This window comes from Lethenteron reissneri, chromosome 42 (genome assembly GCF_015708825.2).
Source record: "Lethenteron reissneri isolate LAM-NWPU_2019-01 chromosome 42, ASM1570882v1, whole genome shotgun sequence".
Lineage (NCBI taxonomy): Eukaryota > Metazoa > Chordata > Hyperoartia > Petromyzontiformes > Petromyzontidae > Lethenteron > Lethenteron reissneri.
In genome coordinates, this window is record NC_083820.1 from 1,053,372 (window position 1) to 1,072,748 (window position 19,377).

At 46.7% G+C, this 19,377-nt stretch overlaps 1 protein-coding gene across 3 annotated transcripts in view; it reads right to left on the minus strand.

The window, feature by feature from the left end:
* LOC133353013 (CUB and sushi domain-containing protein 3-like) overlaps positions 1-19,377 on the minus strand; it is a 639,938-nt gene that overhangs the window by 183,012 nt on the left and 437,549 nt on the right. For all 3 annotated transcript variants that reach the window (XM_061569078.1, XM_061569077.1, XM_061569076.1), the window contains 3 exons: positions 18,715-18,902; positions 17,482-17,670; positions 15,232-15,348 (listed from right to left, as the gene is read on the minus strand). In XM_061569078.1, the coding sequence (XP_061425062.1) occupies positions 15,232-15,348; positions 17,482-17,670; positions 18,715-18,902 (494 nt within the window). The remainder of the gene's footprint in view (positions 1-15,231; positions 15,349-17,481; positions 17,671-18,714; positions 18,903-19,377) is intronic.

A 19,377-nucleotide genomic window follows, 5' to 3' on the forward strand; every position in this document is an offset into this window, starting at 1 on the left:
TATTGAGTATAATCATTCATTAACGTTAAGGTTTTCTTAGCTTAGTATTTGCATATTTTAACGACTCTCTCTCTCACTAACAACCATCGCGTTATGCGGGATCCATGTGCCGTTGTCAAAGTGAAATCAGACAATCGTTGATGATACTGTATTGATGCCGTGTTGACGTTCCGGGATTGAGAGTTCGCATACTATATCATAGTTAAGGTTGAATTAGTAATAAATTGATCAATACAGAAGTGGTTGTGTGATTCTTTCCTGAAATCTATGCATAAGATCTGCTTCTGCGTTGAGATCTGAACTTGGTGACCTTAATAAACACACTAACACATACTCAGTAAATGTTAAAGCGATAACGGGGTGAATCGGGGACCTAAAATATAACCACGAATACACACTCTGGGAATGTTAAAGCGAGAATGAGACGAACCTAGACAACGATGCCGAGTTAATCTAAGTCAATCTTGCATACTTACACCACACCTGCATAACTGCATACGATTAATTGCCTTATTCCGATCGATAACCCACCCTCATCACCGAGGCGGGGTCTGGTTATCATAACGACTTGCATTATCATAATTACACCCACTCGCATAATTAATACGATTACCTCTCGAATTGGCATAATTAAAATGTGCATAATTACATAAATTAACATATTTCCGGATAATTACACATTTGGCCAAATTTCATTTAATTATTATTATTTTCACTGAATATTCATAACCCACATATACAACATAATAATTTCACCCACGCACGCATACAACATAACAAATTTTGATAACCAACATATACAACATAATGGGTGGCGTCGTCCGGGATTTCTCGCAGACAGTTTATGCATGAATTCAGGAACGAATCACTGTTGTGTTAATCAAAGTGTTGTGAACTAACGTTGCCTTGTGATTGTAAACGGGGGTATACAAACAAAACGCGCTCTGAAGGGAAATACCAGAGTAGCAGAGTATAACAAAGACAGCTGGGCTGAGATTATTTGCTCGAGTTGAACTGACGCATCCTGTTATACAATTGTTTATATGTGCTCTGAAGGGGAATTCTAGAGTAACTCACGACGCACATGAGATGTTAGAATTAAGATACACTCTTAAGTCTATTAACCACACTACATAATAGAGATGGCACAGGATCCACAACATTCTGAGTTTGACACACCAACGCATAACACTGATACAGAGTGGACCTCTGAGGAGGAGATGGAATCTATGGAAAAACAATATCGGGAATTTGTGTTAAAACGTACTGGACGGACTGCTAGCCAGCAGACGGAGCAGAGAGATATATGGGAGGGGAGCCATACAGAAGATGTTAAGGCCCATAGAAGGAAACTACTTAAGGATGTGATGAAATGTGGCAAAGCCAAACGTGACGTAAAAATTGCAGAAATAGCGAGGGTAGACTCGTATCTCCTCGCACAGACAGACAGAGAAAGATTATGGAATGAGGAAAAATTTGAAAGGGAGAGACAAGAGAAACTGTCCTTAATGGTGCAGGTAGAGCGTCTGCACGCCCTCGTGAGAGAGAAAGAATCCGCACTAAATGCACCAGTGAAACACCCAGACGTTGATACACAGAACACATACGGGAGTAACAATTTACCACACTCCGAGCCACGTGGACGTAGCCCAGGGCCAGGTCTCACAATGAGTATGGCTACTATGCAAAGCAATTTTGATAAAGTAACACCCTCGCAAATCGAGGAGAGAGAAGAGGAAATAATAATACAAACGGGAAAACATGAGGCCGACCACCCCAACGTTAGAGAGAGACAAATAATTAACCCTAAGTCATCAGGATACACTGTAATGATAGAGCGGAAAAGGGCGGAGCTGGTGCAAGACGGGAAACATGACATAAGCAGCACACCAGGCAGACGCACGCTACGCAAGTATGGCCGACATGATGCAGATGACAAAGACAGCTCACCAGAGAAACGCACCTCGCACAAAAACGACCAACACGACACGGGTAACAGGAGCTCACCAGAGAGACGCACATCACACAAGCATGAGCCATGGGATAAGCAGAAATCACCGAGCCAAGTTGACCCACGTAACAGGTGCAAAAGGCACTACAAAAGTTATGTTAAGCAGAGCCACCGTGATGGTGACGGCTCATCTGACACTGACTCCTCTGACGATGACCAACACGACATGGGTAACAGAGAGAGCTCACCAGAGGGACGCATGACATGTAAAAATCACCCACGCAAAACCACCCGCACCACAGATGACAGAGACAGGAATCCCGATAACCATGAAGCACGAGACAAACATAAATACAACACCTCACCTAGCAGGCACCACACACGTAGTAGGCAGCATGAAGGTCAAGGACAAAAACACTCACCACATAGACACCGCTCAAGGAGATCACGCACACCAACCCACAAGCACGAATCACAAGACCCACATAAGGAAAACAAGAGACACAAGCAACGGGACAGATACGAATCCTCGGACAGGGGGAGATCACGACACAGACACGGGACACATGACAACAGTGATAGTGGAGACAAGGGTAGCTCAAGGGAGCACTCCTCAGGAACCGACACCACTGATGACGAACAACACACTTTTAACAGTAAGACACTAAAACTAATGGACAAAGCACTCGTGAGAATTCCCTATTTCGATCCACATAACAAGAACAGGGATATACACACTCACATAGCTACAGTAGAACAGGAGGCTAAGATCCGGGGTCTGGGTAAATCAGCAGAAAAGGCATGTTTATTATCAAGGAGCCTACATGAACCCGCCAGACCATGGGTAGCCTCCCTGCCAAATAGGGTGAAGAGTGACTTTAAACAATTGAGCCGAGCAGTAGTTAAGAGATTTGGGGAATACTCCACACTATCCGAAGGATTGAACGCGGCAAAGTTGATGACCCAGCGTGTAGACGAAGACCCACGAGATTATCTCCTACGCCTTAAGAAAGCATATTACGCAGGGGACGTGGACAATGCCCAGGGAGATAAGACAGTCTTAAAAGTGATGTTCTTCCAATCATTGAGACCTGAAATAGTGAGAATAGTAGGAATGATGTTGGACCCCGAGACTGCCTCCCTACGCCAGATTGAAAGCAAGGCCCACACGGCCTGGGTGAACGGACGGAAAACCACTGGCATAGCCAAAACCCACATCGTCACCAGAGATAAAGAATGCCTCGATCTGGAGGGAAGCGAATCTCCAAGGAATAATATTAGCGCCACACGGGGTGGACATGAATTCCCCCAGGAGAGGGCGCCTAACCCAATAGAATCAACACCCGTCCACAACACGCTGAATAACGTTCCACGTGGGGGGAGGAACGAGGCCAGAGGAACCTGGCACCCACAGCCGCCACCACCATGGAATGCAGAAGAGGGCGGAGGCTGGAATTATGGAGGAGGAAGAGCGAGTGACGGGCCATACCTACCCCGCGGAGGCCGACGCCCACCAAACCAGTCACCATATCGTCCCCCACTGCCGCCTCCACTAGCAATAGAGCATAGACCACCGTTAGCTAACAGGAATCGATATGCTCACCACATTAGGATGGAAAAAGAGCTCCTAGGGAGTATGAAGACTCCCATGCAAGTAGCGAAGGGAAGAATACCAACTATACCCACACAGGAGGAGGACACACCCAGCGCAAAGGTAGCCCAAGTGAACGTAGGGAAGACAAGAAGCCTCGAAGCAATCACCGAAGTGGTACCAGAGGGAAAAGGGTACCATCTGGGGGAATTGATTCCCGTAGGACCAGTCGGACGAGTCCACGTGGAAGTAATACTGCAAGACACCCTGACCAGCCAGGGCCTTTGTGATACTGGAGCAGAAATATCCATGATATCCAGAGAATTATTTGACGAACTCCAGACTGCCCTCCAGAGGAAGAATGAAACACTACAAATGATGCCAAGTAAACTTACCTACTCAGGATGTGAAGGGACCCACATGCGACCATTGGGCAAAGTTATGACGAAGTTGACGTTCAACAAAATCAACATGAACCATCCCCTATATGTCGTACGGAACCCCGGAAAAGAGCTGATCATTGGGATAGAACTACTGAATCGCCTGAAACCCATTATGAACCTTGAATCCCGACAAATTTGGGCACAGTCAATGCCGGAGCAACAAAGGGACTCAGAAGATGAAGACGTTATGAGAGACTCCACGGGAATCCAAGTGATAACACAAGAGCTCGACGACCTATCAACGACAATCAGGAACGAAGACGAGCTCCCAGCAGGAATTCGAATCACTCAGCTAATGACTAACAGACTGAGAGAGGACCGAAAGGAAGCCGACTTAGAGTCAGTATCACCAAATGACCGTCCCCTCATGGAGTATATACCGCCCCCTGGAGGCCAAACCGACGAACTGCAAACTGATGAAGGAGAACACAAGGGCAAGAGCGTATTACCCTCGGATGAAGCCAAGGCAACTCAACCGATAGTAACGCAAAAGGAACTTTCAACCGAGCCGCCCGAAACCACGAAGGCCTTGGACCCAGACCCAGGACAAGGAGTCTCCATAATAGAAGAACAAATCGAACAACAAATTGAAGCAGCAGACGCCCTCGAGAACGACACTCAACGAAATGAGCTTCGTCAACTGCTCCACAAATACCACTTCCTGTTCTCAGAAGACCCCTATGATTGCGGCAAAACCGGCCTACACGTGGTATCTATTCCCACACTGGAAGGAGCGCCAGCGGTATATGTGAAACAATACAAGATTCCACTGGCTGCCTACGAATCAATCCAAGAAACCTTGGAGAACCTACTCAAGAAGAATATAATTCGAGAATGCAACTCAACCTACAACTCACCGATTTGGCCTGTATTGAAACCCACAGGCAAGTGGCGACTCACCATCGACTATAGGCAACTCAACAAAACGGTTCCCCTATCTCGATGGCCAATGGCAGAAATCGACCAGAATCTCAACCAAATAAAAGGCGCAAAAATTCTCACCACCATGGATCTATCAAATGGCTTCTGGACCATGCCCGTGAAAGAAGCGGATCAATACAAGTTGGCATTTACATTCAATGGAATACAGTATACTTGGAACCGATGTCCATTTGGATACTCAAGTTCACCTGCGGACTTTAACATATTCCTACACAAGGCAATGGACGACGCAAAAGAGCGAGGTACCATCGTCTATGTCGACGATATACTGGTCAAGGACTCCTCATGGGAAGAACACCTCGAGAGCCTCCAGCACACCCTCGAGCAGTTAAAGGAAGCAGGCGCAAAGATTTCAATACAAAAAGGACAGTGGGCACGCAAAAGGGTGGACTACCTCGGGCTCCAGGTCGGCACTGAGGGAATGTTACCCCAAACCAAAAGACTTGAAGCCCTCCTCGCACTCAAATCGCCCACCACAGTCACGACCCTTCGGAGCTTCTTAGGGATTTGCAACTACCTTCGACAGTTCGTGGACGACTACGCAGGAATCGTTCGACCCTTAGTCAAACTACTGCAAAAAGACGAACCATGGGAGTGGGGACAGGAACAGGAAGCCGCAGAAAAAGAATTAAAACGACAGATCACAGAGGCATCCTGCCTAGCATACCCAGAGAAAGGGAAAGAATACTACCTGGAGACCGCATACTCAGATCATAGTATCAGCTCGGTACTGTACCAGAGACAGGAAGCAGAGAAACGAGTTATTGCCTATGCCAGCAAAGCCCTCCGGGGAGTGGAGATGAAGTTCTCCGAGTGTGAGAAGGCGATATTTGGAAACATCTGGGCCATACAACATTTTCGGAACTTGTTGAACGGAGAGAAGATCATCCTGGAAACGAATCATGAATCCTTGGCATACCTCAACAGTAAGAAGATTCGAGAGGGCCGCGTAACCAGCAGCCGAATAGCCAGCTGGGCACTGACACTCCAAGGCCTACCAATCACAGTGAAATACGCAAAAAACAAGAAAAGTCCAATGGCCCAAGGTCTTGCCGATTTACATGATTGTACCTTTGACAGCATAGAAGCAGAGGACGGAAAGATACCTCCGGAGGACAACAGGTACCTGCCCTTCAGGAAGGAGACATGTGCCGACCTACCAGTGGTATACATCGATGGATGCTCCAAGATGAAGGAGAACAAGCTTCACGCTGGGTCAGGAGTCATTTGGGAAACTGGCCCACTCACAGGGATTCAAGAGGGATTTCAGCTGGGACCAAAGTCAAACCAGTATGCAGAGTTGGTCGGGGTACACATCGCTGTCCAAATGGCATCCGATAACCAAATACGGACCATGGTGGTGTGCACTGATTCCAACTACGTACAGCACAGCTTCCTGCACCACCTACCCATATGGAAAAAAAACGAGATGAAGAACCATAGGAATAAACCAATTCACCATCGAGAACTATTCGAGGCCATAGATAAGATGGTTCAGAACAAGGATATGAAGATATTTTGGAAGAAAGTCAAAGGGCACTCCAAGATACCTGGTCAAGAGAAAACTGGGAACGACCAAGCAGATGCCATAGCAAAAGTGGGAAGCCTGGAAGGCACCCCGTGGAAGCTAGAAGACCAAACCGACAGAGACGGACAACAAGAGTCGACGAACCAAGACATCGCCGTGATAAGACTGGTCACAAGAAGTGGGAAGAACCCGGCAGATGCTGGAACCAGAGCCCAATTGAACAGTGCCCAGCCTTCCGAAGACCTGATCAGAATGCAACAAGAGGACGAAACACTAAAGACACTCGCCGATCATATCCAAGATCCAGCAGGAAAACCAATCACTACTGACAACTTGAATGACAACAAAGAGCTCGAGATCATGCATAGCCAAATCAAAAGGTTCTCAATGCGAAAAGGGCTACTGGTATACACAAACAAAAAAGACGGTCGACCTAGATGGGTAGTCCCCTCTCAATATCGAGAAATAATGTTACAACACGCCCACAATGAACCGTGCAGCGGCCACCGATGCGAGGTGAATACGGGACAGATGCTGCGACAGGTGGCCTACTGGCCAAAAATGGGGGAAGACATACACAAACATGTGTCCAACTGTCTCGTGTGTTGGAATGGCAGCCCTCCTGCTCACGCTCCTGCTAACGTACCTTGCCAAGCTAGAAGGGAGCCAAGAGCTGATCAAGCCCAGGAACAGGGATAGAGCCAAGGCCTGATGATGCCACCCAAGAATAACCGTAGAAACTATCTTTTTAACGATATCTCCTATAACACGTAGTCAATAGAATAATTTTTCCCTCCCTTATCGTTTTACCTTCCTTTAGAATTTTTTTTTCTTTTTCTTTTTTCCTCTCTCTTGTCACATATAACCATGTTAAGTTGTGACACGTACGCACGCGTTGTAAGGAATAGCAGCAAAACTTGAGGACAATCGATGGTTCATGATGGAAGAAGGGTATACATTTTTTTTTTAAAATAACCCGTGGCCATTTGACCACTGGTCATTTTTAAAAGGGCGGAATGTTGTATACTAACCCTTCTTCCAAAATTGGGATTAATAATATTTGATGATATTTTTATATATTATCTTTTTACTTTTTAATGAATGAAACACACCAAAGCGCAGCAAACTGCAAAACACCAGGTGTTGTTAAGTAATGAACTGGAGGAGGGCTAGGATGGCAGAATTTGCAACCTTGCTTCAAGGAAAGATAAGGCCTGATGAACGGGCACATGTCACCCGTGCAGGCGGCAGAGACAGTGGGAGTGTCAGCCAGACATAGTTAAGGCAAAAAGCCCAACCATCCTGCATGGTTTTAAAGTAACGTCAAAATTCGAAATTCAACAACAGAGTAGGCTAAAGTATCGATCCTCGCGCTCGCTCAAATTGGAGACCAGGCTGCGAGCTACATCAATGAACCATTGCCCATTTGCTAATCCAATACTGAATGTTAATATTACTGAAGTCAAAACGAATTCTATGACCTCAGCACATGGGCAAATAATAGGGCAGTGTCTACTCAAAGGCAATGGAAGAAAGCAGAGGCGCCTTTGTCTAAATCACAACCACAGAAAGCCAGGAATCATCACTGATTGTGTGTTTAGGGATTCCGAGCTAGTTGGAACACGTGCACACAGGGGGGAGGTAGAAGTACGCCTTGTCCTCCTGCAGCTGAGGGAACGAAAATAAGTGGGTCAGCTCAAGGCTGTGTGCACAGGGGAGGGAGCTGATTTAAACAACCCTGCACGTCTGAACGTGAGGGGGCCTTTGACCTGAAATTAAGAATAACACTCCCAGAGCAGAAGGTTGGATGGCCACAGTGAGAGGAGAATAAGAGTGGTGTATATCTCTCAAGGAGGCAGACCCAGCTGAACAACAAGGCTGCGGGGGTCACCAGAAGTTCGCGTTCGCCTAGTTAAGACAAAAAGCTCAATTATTCTGTATTGCTATTAAAGTAACGTTAAAATCGGAATTTAACAACAGGGTAGGCTAAAGTTATTGATATTCACACCCACTCCAATTAAACCAGGCCACAAGTTACGCCTACTGAACCATCACCATCATTAAGTCAATATGAAATGTTATTTCCATACTTTAATACTTTCTATACAACTCGACCCGAAGCATATGACAATCAGAACCTTCCTAAGTCAAAATTGAATCGCACCCAGACAGGAGCGAATAGTCGATATAAGGTTGAAGAGGGAAGGAAATTAAGAGCACGGCGAACTGCAAACGTAAGCAAAAAGCCGGGAACGACACCAGCCCAGCAACAGCGAGTCGGGCTTCGACAGGCCATAAAAGTAGAAATAATAACTCCCGGGGTCAGGGGACACAAGAAGAAGCAGGCAGACAAAAACCAGAACTGACTCCAAGGTTCAACCGCCCTCACCTACAAGGAGTGACGGAAATTAATGAGGCCTTGAGTTAACGGCGTCAGCTGGACAGCAACAACCACGGCGAGCAGAGATAGGGTGGGGCAAAGACTGCGGGGCTATGGAATGCAACTTCGTGTCAGTAAAGCCCTGACAAACAAGTTAAGTTAAAGACATCACAATACATAATATCGTACATAACATCAATGTTAACGCTATTCACCGTAAACTATATTCCGCTTATATAACCATGCAGACACCAAGGAATACGAATTCCTAGGATCAAGAAACTTACCCCTTAACCTAAGATATCGGAAATAAATTAATAGTAATAAGCATATGCATGAAAAGACAAAAGTAAAACTTATGGAAAAGCCAGGATAACGGGATGAATCACCACCAGGTCGAATATAAATACATAATAAAAAAAAAACGATGTTAAACCCAGGGTCGGAGAGAAAGGGAGATCCCGGCCGTCTTTGTATCCCCGCAGCGCGGGATAGGAGTGTGTATACGCTCGGGGAAACACCTCCACTTGAGTCAAGCACCACGATGGGAAACGACAGACCTTAGGTTACATACAGAATCATAACTGTGAAATAGTAAGGGACAAATGTTAACTTAAAACTTCTTAACCATTTCTTTGTGCGCCGGGTCGGAGAGAGTGTTGCCCCTCCCTCCAGGTTGTGCAACACGAACAAAGACGCCTATGAGACGATTTGTAACGTCTGTGTTTTGGGTTCATGAAGAAGGCCAGACAAGAGATAATATTGCACCCAGACAGAGAGACGACTTCGAGGCAATTTGTAACATCTGATTGTTTGCTCGTTGGTTTTATGGAGGGAGTGTGACAACGGAAATACCGTGGGTGATGCACACAAGGACATACGGACGTACGGACACACACATGGACACACCTGCCTACGGACAGATCCTGACACAGCAAAAATCGAAAGAAGCCCCGCCTTGTGGGCGGGATCCAGGGGGATTTTTCGGCATAAAGGAAAGAATCCTGAGCATTGGAAACTAGTGCGACCAGCGGGTCGGCTCAGGAGCGAGCTCGACCGGGAGGGTCGGCTCAGGAGCGAGTGCGACCAGCGGGTTGGCTCAGGAGCGAGCTCGACCGGGAGGGTCGGCTCAGGAGCGAGTGCGACCAGCGGGTCGGCTCAGGAGCGAGCTCGACCGGGAGGGTCGGCTCAGGAGCGAGTGCGACCAGCGGGTCGACTCAGGAGCGAGCTCGACCGGGAGGGTCGGCTCAGGAGCGAGCTGCGACCAGCGGGTCGGCTCGACTCATCTTCAGCTCGTCTGGGACTCAGCCGAGTTCGATCGGCTTACCAAAGCCGGCTCTCGGGGCTCGACTCAAGCGGCTCCCCATCTCCTCTGCAGGCGGGCAAGACCCGCTTGACAGCTCAACTCGGCCTGCGTGGGTCAACCTCTGCCGAGTCGGAGGTCTCTGCTGCCGCCGGAGTGGTGAGGGTCGCGGTTTGGCGACGAGGCTCCGTGCACACCCTAGTCGACGACAACACTGCACGCTGCGAGCGAGTTGTGGGTGCCACCTACCGACCGGGTTCCGAACTGCGACAGCGTATCAACGGGCATCCGAACCAGTTCACCACGGTGACAGGGGAGCGACTGATACGTATGACGCGCACCGCCCCCTCACCACACGACCACCAGGCGTCTGTTTGACATAAAGAATCGACTCCGAACACTGACTATTCAAGACAACTCTTACCACTCAAACACACTCGAACCCATAAGCCATCTGTGGCTGGGAAGGCATCACAACGAGACCGAGTGATGGCCATCCGTCGTTTATAAAAGTATTCGTAATTTTTATCTTTAATATTTAGTGGGCTGTACTCTTAATCGCATAAATTCCCAACAGATCCATCAATACGAACTGATTCTTGGCACCTCCTTCCGCCGAGCCACGCTCACGTGGGGAGTGGTGGCCCACCGGATCCTTATCAGGTGATCTGGTCCCCAATTAGTAAACTTGGTATAAGATAACGATCTTCGGAAAAGGAGCACCGTCGCAGGCCCTTACTCCGAGCCGTTCTGTTGTCAGATAACCTGCCGATGTATCTGTTGAGATTGATGCCTTTAAGAATAATAACTGTTTTTGATTGTGTTTTTTTTATCGCCGTATAATCTTTCAAGTATCTTTCAGTCATAATCGCCGCACGTACTCGCATCCTCTACAGAATATTCAACTGTCCCGTGACCCAAGGTGCTAACAACGTGATAAGGGTTGCGTATGATCAATAAGGAGTGCGGTACTGCGTGAACAATATTGAGTATAATCATTCATTAACGTTAAGGTTTTCTTAGCTTAGTATTTGCATATTTTAACGACTCTCTCTCTCACTAACAACCATCGCGTTATGCGGGATCCATGTGCCGTTGTCAAAGTGAAATCAGACAATCGTTGATGATACTGTATTGATGCCGTGTTGACGTTCCGGGATTGAGAGTTCGCATACTATATCATAGTTAAGGTTGAATTAGTAATAAATTGATCAATACAGAAGTGGTTGTGTGATTCTTTCCTGAAATCTATGCATAAGATCTGCTTCTGCGTTGAGATCTGAACTTGGTGACCTTAATAAACACACTAACACATACTCAGTAAATGTTAAAGCGATAACGGGGTGAATCGGGGACCTAAAATATAACCACGAATACACACTCTGGGAATGTTAAAGCGAGAATGAGACGAACCTAGACAACGATGCCGAGTTAATCTAAGTCAATCTTGCATACTTACACCACACCTGCATAACTGCATACGATTAATTGCCTTATTCCGATCGATAACCCACCCTCATCACCGAGGCGGGGTCTGGTTATCATAACGACTTGCATTATCATAATTACACCCACTCGCATAATTAATACGATTACCTCTCGAATTGGCATAATTAAAATGTGCATAATTACATAAATTAACATATTTCCGGATAATTACACATTTGGCCAAATTTCATTTAATTATTATTATTTTCACTGAATATTCATAACCCACATATACAACATAATAATTTCACCCACGCACGCATACAACATAACAAATTTTGATAACCAACATATACAACAGTACCATATGCACGAAATATACAACTGAATGTTTAAATTATTTCCGTCATAGGCTTGAAGTTGTCCGTATCCAAATAATGTTCTCTTTAGCGTGCCCCGGAAAAAAATACGTTTGAACAATTCATGAGGAAAAGCAATAATATTGTTTTGATCAGTAAGGGGCCGTCCATAAATGACGTCACGCACGTCATTTATGGGGGGGGTCAGACATTTGTGACGATGTGTGACGAGGGGGGGTTTGAGAAATGTGACGTCACATCAAAATGCTCAACTTTAAATACATATAGACAACACGTTCTACTTAATTAAATAGACTTTTTTAATAAATGTTTTCTCCTACATCAGAGTGCAGCGGCACATTAAATATGCACTACAATCACAAGAGTTTAAAGCGATTTGAAGCATACACCCAGCCATCAGATTTACCATGGAAGTCGAAAAAGATGGCAAGCTACCTTTTTTGGATGTCCTAATAAAAAAGAGACTTGATGGTTCAATGAGCCACTCTGTCTACAGGAAAGTTACCCATACGGATGCTTACCTAAAACCGGATTCCCACCACCATCCATCCCAGAAGAATTCCCTCATCAAGACTCTACATCATAGAGCCCAATGCATCTCCAACCAAGAATACATTGCCAGTGAACTCAAGCACGTACACCAAGCTCTCAAGGCTAATGGTTACTCCGACGACACAATCCACAAAGCCATCACTCCAACCATGAAGAAGGACCCTCTTGAGGAGCCATTCAAAACCATCACCTTACCCTACATTGCGGGGGTCACAAAAAAGATCTCCAAAATCTTGAATAAACACAAGATGCATGTCTAATTCAACACAGTCCATAAAATCCGTGATCTGGTCCCGTCTGTAAAAGATATAATTCCAGACATACAGTACCCTGGCGTCTACAAACTAAGTTGCCTCTGTGGTAGCAGTTACATTGGGGAAACCAAACGACATGTCTCGGACCACGTCCGTGAACACAAAGCAGACCTAAAACACGGTAGGACCAACACCTCAGCGGTGGCAGACCACTGTTATAATTAAATGGGCTCACATGACATTGACTTCTCCAGGACAGAGGTTCTCTGCAAGCCATCTGGCTACCATGAGAGATTCGTTCATGAGGCTATCCACATATACAAACACAGAGACAATTTCAACCGAGAAGATGGATTCTGGCTTAGCAATCATTGGAAGGATTTGATAAACCATTTCGGGTCTTAATTGATTGTTGTTCACGTTTACGGTGACTTTCAGACCGCATTCCATTCTATTTCTCTCCCCTCTCCTCCATTCCGAGCATAGATGGACTCGTCCGCCTGAACAACCGCCAGTTGCTGTCCGTGGTGCTGACGTTAAGAAAAAACCGCCACTTTTTAAAATTTTCTTGCTGTGGTTTTCACACCTGATGATGATTGCTTGTGTTGCAATCGAAACGTCGTGAGAATTGTATTGTTTTATTTTTATTATTTCAATTTTTACCTTCTACGTCACTTTACCGAAAGAACCAATAATATGAACCCCTGGAGAGGGGGGGGGGCAGAGCTTTGTGACGTCATATTTGAGAGGGGTCTGACTTTGTGACGCCATGTGACGAGGGGGGGGGGGGGGGGGTCAAAATCGTCCAAAATCGCGTGACGTAATTTATGGACGGCCCCTAATGACCAGCGTCGAGCAAACAGGGCAATGGACACCACTACATTTTAATTCGCCACAAGCATGCAACCGTTGCTCTTCACTCGAACAATACGAACAACGCTTTTGTTTCGTTCACGGTACAACGAGGTATCTTATGTAACCATTTGTCACGTGAACAATTTTTTCAGATTATGGCTTAAAATTCACGCTGGGGAGTGCAAAGAGAAGCAGCAGGGAGCCGCCTTAGTGCACTCAAACTTTCTCCCAACACGTCTCAGCTTGGCAGTCTGTGATGCACACTCATCTTTGGTGCAATTTTCTTAGCTTCATGCCCAGTGCGACTGTAATGTCATGGTTGGCAGGCTTACAAGTAGTCATACGTGTTATGTGTCCAGACATTCCCTCCAGCCATGTAATTGTAGAAGACCAATCAGCTCCAGCCCCCCCCCCCCCCTGGCTGACCACAAAGAACACAGGGGGTGGATCCAAATTGAAAATGTTGGTCATCATTAATGTGCCAGTTTACTGATGCCAAATAAACTCATTTTCAGATTTTTTTTTTAACGAATGATGCATTAATTCTGACACGTATTTTTGAATGTTAATTTCTTCATGCAATCTCAGTGTAGCTCTTCCATTCTTATACGTTTGTGGTGGTCTCGAGGGGGCCACCGCGGTGTAGAGACAGTGCCGTGTGAGGGGTGGTCGTGTAAGGGCGGAGCCCGGGTGTCGCTGAGAAGGGGGTCGCGTCAGGACGTGACAGCGAGGTGAACCCGGGAGGACACGTGACCGGACGAGAGGGGGCAGAGGGGCCCCAGTCGGGAGTGAGAGGATCACGTGGTGGGGATCCAGAGTCCCCACGAGGGTTCTGGAAGGGGGGCTTGGCAAAGGGCAGAGCTAGCCACGCCAGGGGAGTCATAAGCGGGGTCCCGAGAGGGATCGTGGCGCTCAACTCTGGGAATGAAGTCGCCGCCCTCGGTCCTCGGTCTCCAGTCTCCACGTGTGGACCAGGCAGCCCGTCAGCTGTCCGGGTCCGACTATAGAATTGTCTCTCCGAGTGTCAGTTAGTTAGCCGTGGTGGTCACCACCCTGTGCTGTTACCCTGTCAGAGTTACCCGTTGTGTTAAATAGACGTGTTGCCTCCGAGTACAAGTGTGCGCATAAGTTAACACACTACACTATTAATAATCTTTAACAGCTCAGGTTAAGCAGTAAACTATTCATGCTTTGGTGTTCGCATTGCTCTTGCACAGTTCTCATTTTAGCACCCTTTGGTCTACAGCACCGGCGAGACGAGGCCATGAAGGAGGCCAATCAGTTTCAAGGACAATGCATCGATTATTTATCAAAGCATATTTGTTTTTAACGTTTTACCGCAAGCATGTGTGGTTAATGCAAACGGGTCTGTCTGGTGTTTCAACATAGGTGTTATTGCCAGAAATGGTAAAGCCTTTTATTTCTTCTCTTTAAATTGACTACATGGTGAAAACTTCAAATACGGAATGCAATGTGCTCAACAGTCGCTGCAATGCTCTATGAAAGAGATGTTGGATTACGTCACAAATGAAAAAAAAACGAATATGTGCATTGTCATTTCCAGTTTAACATCAAGAAGGGCTGCCGGGTGATTTCGAGTTGTGTTGCTGTGCGCATCCCGTACCTTTGCCATGTGACACTTCCACAGTCCACGTGCAGTTCAGGGAATTGGGATAGAAGTTGGGGAATCTCGGTGACAGAATGGTTCCCGTCGATGCCTTTATATATCCTCCGCACAGGGCTAAAGCGAGGGAGAGAGGAAATGGCATCAATGGCATTAGTCACACATCGCAACAATGTTAAGATTACATCTTTGTGTACCCGGTAATTGCATACACACGAATGCACGCACGCATGAAAAACGACGTGAGATAGTGAATAAAATGTAAGAAAATTATCGTGTTTCCCAGATTAAGCAATTGCTCATAATACGGTGAAAGAAAAAAAAAACTTCTTAGCATTGAAACGCCTCAACTCTTTATCGGACATCTTTGACGAAAAACTTCATAGCTCATCGGATTTCGCCAGGATAAATAACGATTCTGATTCTGACAGAGTAAGCAAATATGCTGCTAACCTAAAACCACTTAATCCACCAAGGGGTGATTAAACAATGCACAACCCTAAAGTGCTAATAAATTATAGTGGCAATGAGAGGTGGCTTTGAGTAAAGAGCTGTCCTCCTGAGCCAAGTATAAGTGTCATCCTCAACGTTCTGACCACGTGCCCCTACTGGACATCTGTGGGAAAGATCTTTATAGCTCATCAGTTTCCTCCTGCAGTACAAATATATATTCTGATTCTGAAAGAAAAGAAAACATTCCGATAACTGTTCAAGGTTTGCACTTAAAAATGTCCTTACAATTCAATTGCCTGGCAAATGTAAAACTACGCCAACTACTTTTTCACGAAAAAGTATCAATTAGAGACGCTGATAGTACAACCACGTATGATCAAGTAAACACATTGACGCGCTGTCTGGAAATAATAGTGCTGCAATGAATAAAGCAGCTGCATTCACGACAATACGGTATATAATGACGAGTATACTGTCCTCAGCAGGACTCACTGAAGAATAGATTAATGGTGCAATAATTATATTGACAGCCTACATATAATTCATCATAATCACACACATCTGCTGCTGCTGCTATTGTAACTCCCGGTCTTTTCAACTCAAGAGAGAAAAGATTGGCTGTTAAAGTCATTACCAGGCACTTTTAATTTTAGCCGTTGGTCGTACGAAGGGCTTGAGAAAGACGACAAATCGTCGAAGATAGCCGAACACCCGCGTCACGTGACGCAATTTTTCCCTCTCCGAAAATGTTCCCGGGCCAATGCAGACGTTCACTTGTCGTGCCTTTTGTTTTTATTGGCTGGGAATTATTGTTTCGAGGCCGACCTGCCAGCGGGCGCAATGCTCATAACAAAAACACACACTTGAGTAGCGGAGTGTTAATCCACGGCACAATGCGAAAGAGAAATCGTTCGTCGCACAACGGTGGGACATTTTACAACAAAATTGCATTCAACGGCAAAAAAACGAGAGCAAATATAAGGGGCAACGAGTGATATAATATTAATTATTCAGGAATATAAGGCGATATGATGCAGCGTCATATTTTGTCAAAATTAAATAGCTTCCTGTGTACACAGCACCGCGATGTCAAGAGCGCGCTGTTAATAATGAAACGCGAAGTGAAAAAACACCACGCACACAAAGATATAGTGTATGCGTACGCATCGATATATACACATACGGTACACTTATAAGGCACATCATCATCATCGGTTGGATATCATATCCAGGATGTTGCAGCTCCGATGACTTCCCGGAAACCAATCCTGGAATGACAACTGCCGCTCCCCGTGATTTGCAGTCTACCTGTGATGTTCTTCTGCCAACATTATTTTGGTCTCCCTCTGACCTGACACGGTTGCTTTTTTATATTCGTGTGCGCCGATTTCAATTTGCTTCTACTCTGTGCTGTTATTATTTATTCGTTTTTTTTGCTTCTATCATTTTTGGTGACCCAAATGAGACTCCTATCCTGGTCTCTCTGAGGGTTTTTTTAATCTTTCCCCCCGCCTGGTCTCACACACACCAATTTTTTTACCCAAAACTCGAATCGTAGCTTTTTTCCTCCGCGTTTTCTCTCGAAACCGTTACGTAATTTGACGCGACCGTATTGCACAAAATTTTGTCCACGCCAGTTCGCGCAGGCAGTCTGCTTCCGCGTTTAGTGCCCTAAAATAATCGGTGACTTGGTGCCACGCGTGACATCCGTTGGTAATGCTGCAGCTCCAAAAAATAAATCAGAGCGCTTTGGCATTTCCCACTGGACAGCCGAACAGCGCTGGTGTGGAGCATCACCGTCGCAGGTCGGCAGCTGCTGTGTCCACTGGTGGTTGTCCTGGCAGGTCAGAGGAAGGTCGTGGCTGAGTGAAAATCCTGGCTCGCAGGAGAATTCCACGGACGAGCCGATATAAAAATCGCCCCCCAGTCGCCGGCCGTGCACCGGAACGGGCAGATCGGGGCAGGAGTGCGCGTCCCACGTCACCCCTAGAATGTGGACACACGCACAAGAGACAAGGGCCCCCCGTATAGCCTCAACAGACTGTTGCGGAAAGTGCTGTTAGCGAGTAGCACCGATGAAGGACGGCACGGCACACGAGGGGATGGTTGGCCAGCACCACGCCCGGCCGCCTTTGTCTCTCTAGTGGCGATGTTTACACATCGCACCAGGTACTCATTTGAGGCTGAGTCGAACAAAGGGGGGGGGGGGCTAGCGCCGATTCAGATAATCGTCACTGGTGTTGGGCGTGAGCAGGAATCGAACTCGGGTCGCTGGGTTTAGAAGCGCAGCGTAGCGCTAACCGTTGCACTACCGCTCCCCATACACGTAACAAAGGCACACACGTGCACTCACACTTCCATTTGTTGGCGCTCACAGCATGTGCGACGTTGACAAAGGGGTAACACAAACTAATTACGCGGTGGGGGGGGGCGGGTGTGCGGAAACTTTTTGAGTGACAATACAAATCGGTTTTCTAAGCATCGCAGCACATTAATTTCGATACTTCGAAATTAATGCGCTCCACGAATACAGGCGACGCATTAAGACGTTTACGCGCGAAATTCCCGCGACACCCGCTGCATGGCAATACTCTGTGTATCCAACGTCGACCGTCACGTCGCCAACAAAGTGAGGAGAACGTGCAGCAGCCGGACGGCAGCGGCGAGGGGCTGGGTGCACGAAGCTTCTCCCGCTGCGCCTCCACCTCGAAAAGGTCAAACGCCCTTCATGTTCCACGCGTGTGAGGAATTACAGATCAGAGGGTGCCATGTTCACATTTAAAACGAAGTTACAACCCTTACCTGAAGCCCGATTATCAGTGTGACACCCGAGGTTTTCTTTTCCCCTCACCGACACTTTAATTATCCATTGTGCGGGGCGATCCGTTTATGTCGAGGCTCCGACATAAAACGAGTTTCTCGAACATTCCTCTTCATTATTTCAGTGCGCAATTTGCGAGCGGATCGAGCTCTACGCGACGGAACTTGCCGGCGAGAGCGGGGAGGAGGGGTGGGGAGACGGGGACGTACGTTCGTAGTGCAGCTGGAAGCCCATCCCGGAGTGGCTGCTGTCCGTCGTGAAGAGCAGAAAAAGGTGGCTTCCGCTGCTGACGAGGAAGAGTGGCACCTGCGTGCCGTGGAACGCGCCGAGCACCGGGGAGTACGCCGAGCTGCCGTCGTGCACCTCCAGCACATCGTAGTTGGGCTCAGTCTGGAACCTTCAGGGAGAGGGAGTCAGATCGTAGTTGGGCTCAGTCTGGAACCTTCAGGGAGAGGGAGTCAGATCGTAGTTGGGCTCAGTCTGGAACCTACAACAGTGGTGTGTTATCAACTAGAGCAGTGATGTGTTATCCACTACAACAGTGGTGTGTGTTTAATGTACAATTTTATTGAGGGCCTGTGTATTGCATTGGTGTGGTCTGAGACTGTTTTTGTTGTTGTTTTGCTGCCTTGCCCAAGCTTGAGAATTGTACGTACGTATGTTGACCTTCTTTTGCACCATACGTAACCAACCGTGCTTATTGGAGGTACGGCGTACTTGTGCAATTTCCACTTGTATACTTTATCTATGTTACGTATTTATTTGTTCGTGATTTGTTTACCTTTCCTATACTTTGCACTCCTGTCGTGTTTTTGGTATGGTTTGTTGTTGTAACTTTCTGACCCACGCCCCTACTGGACATCTGTAAAAAA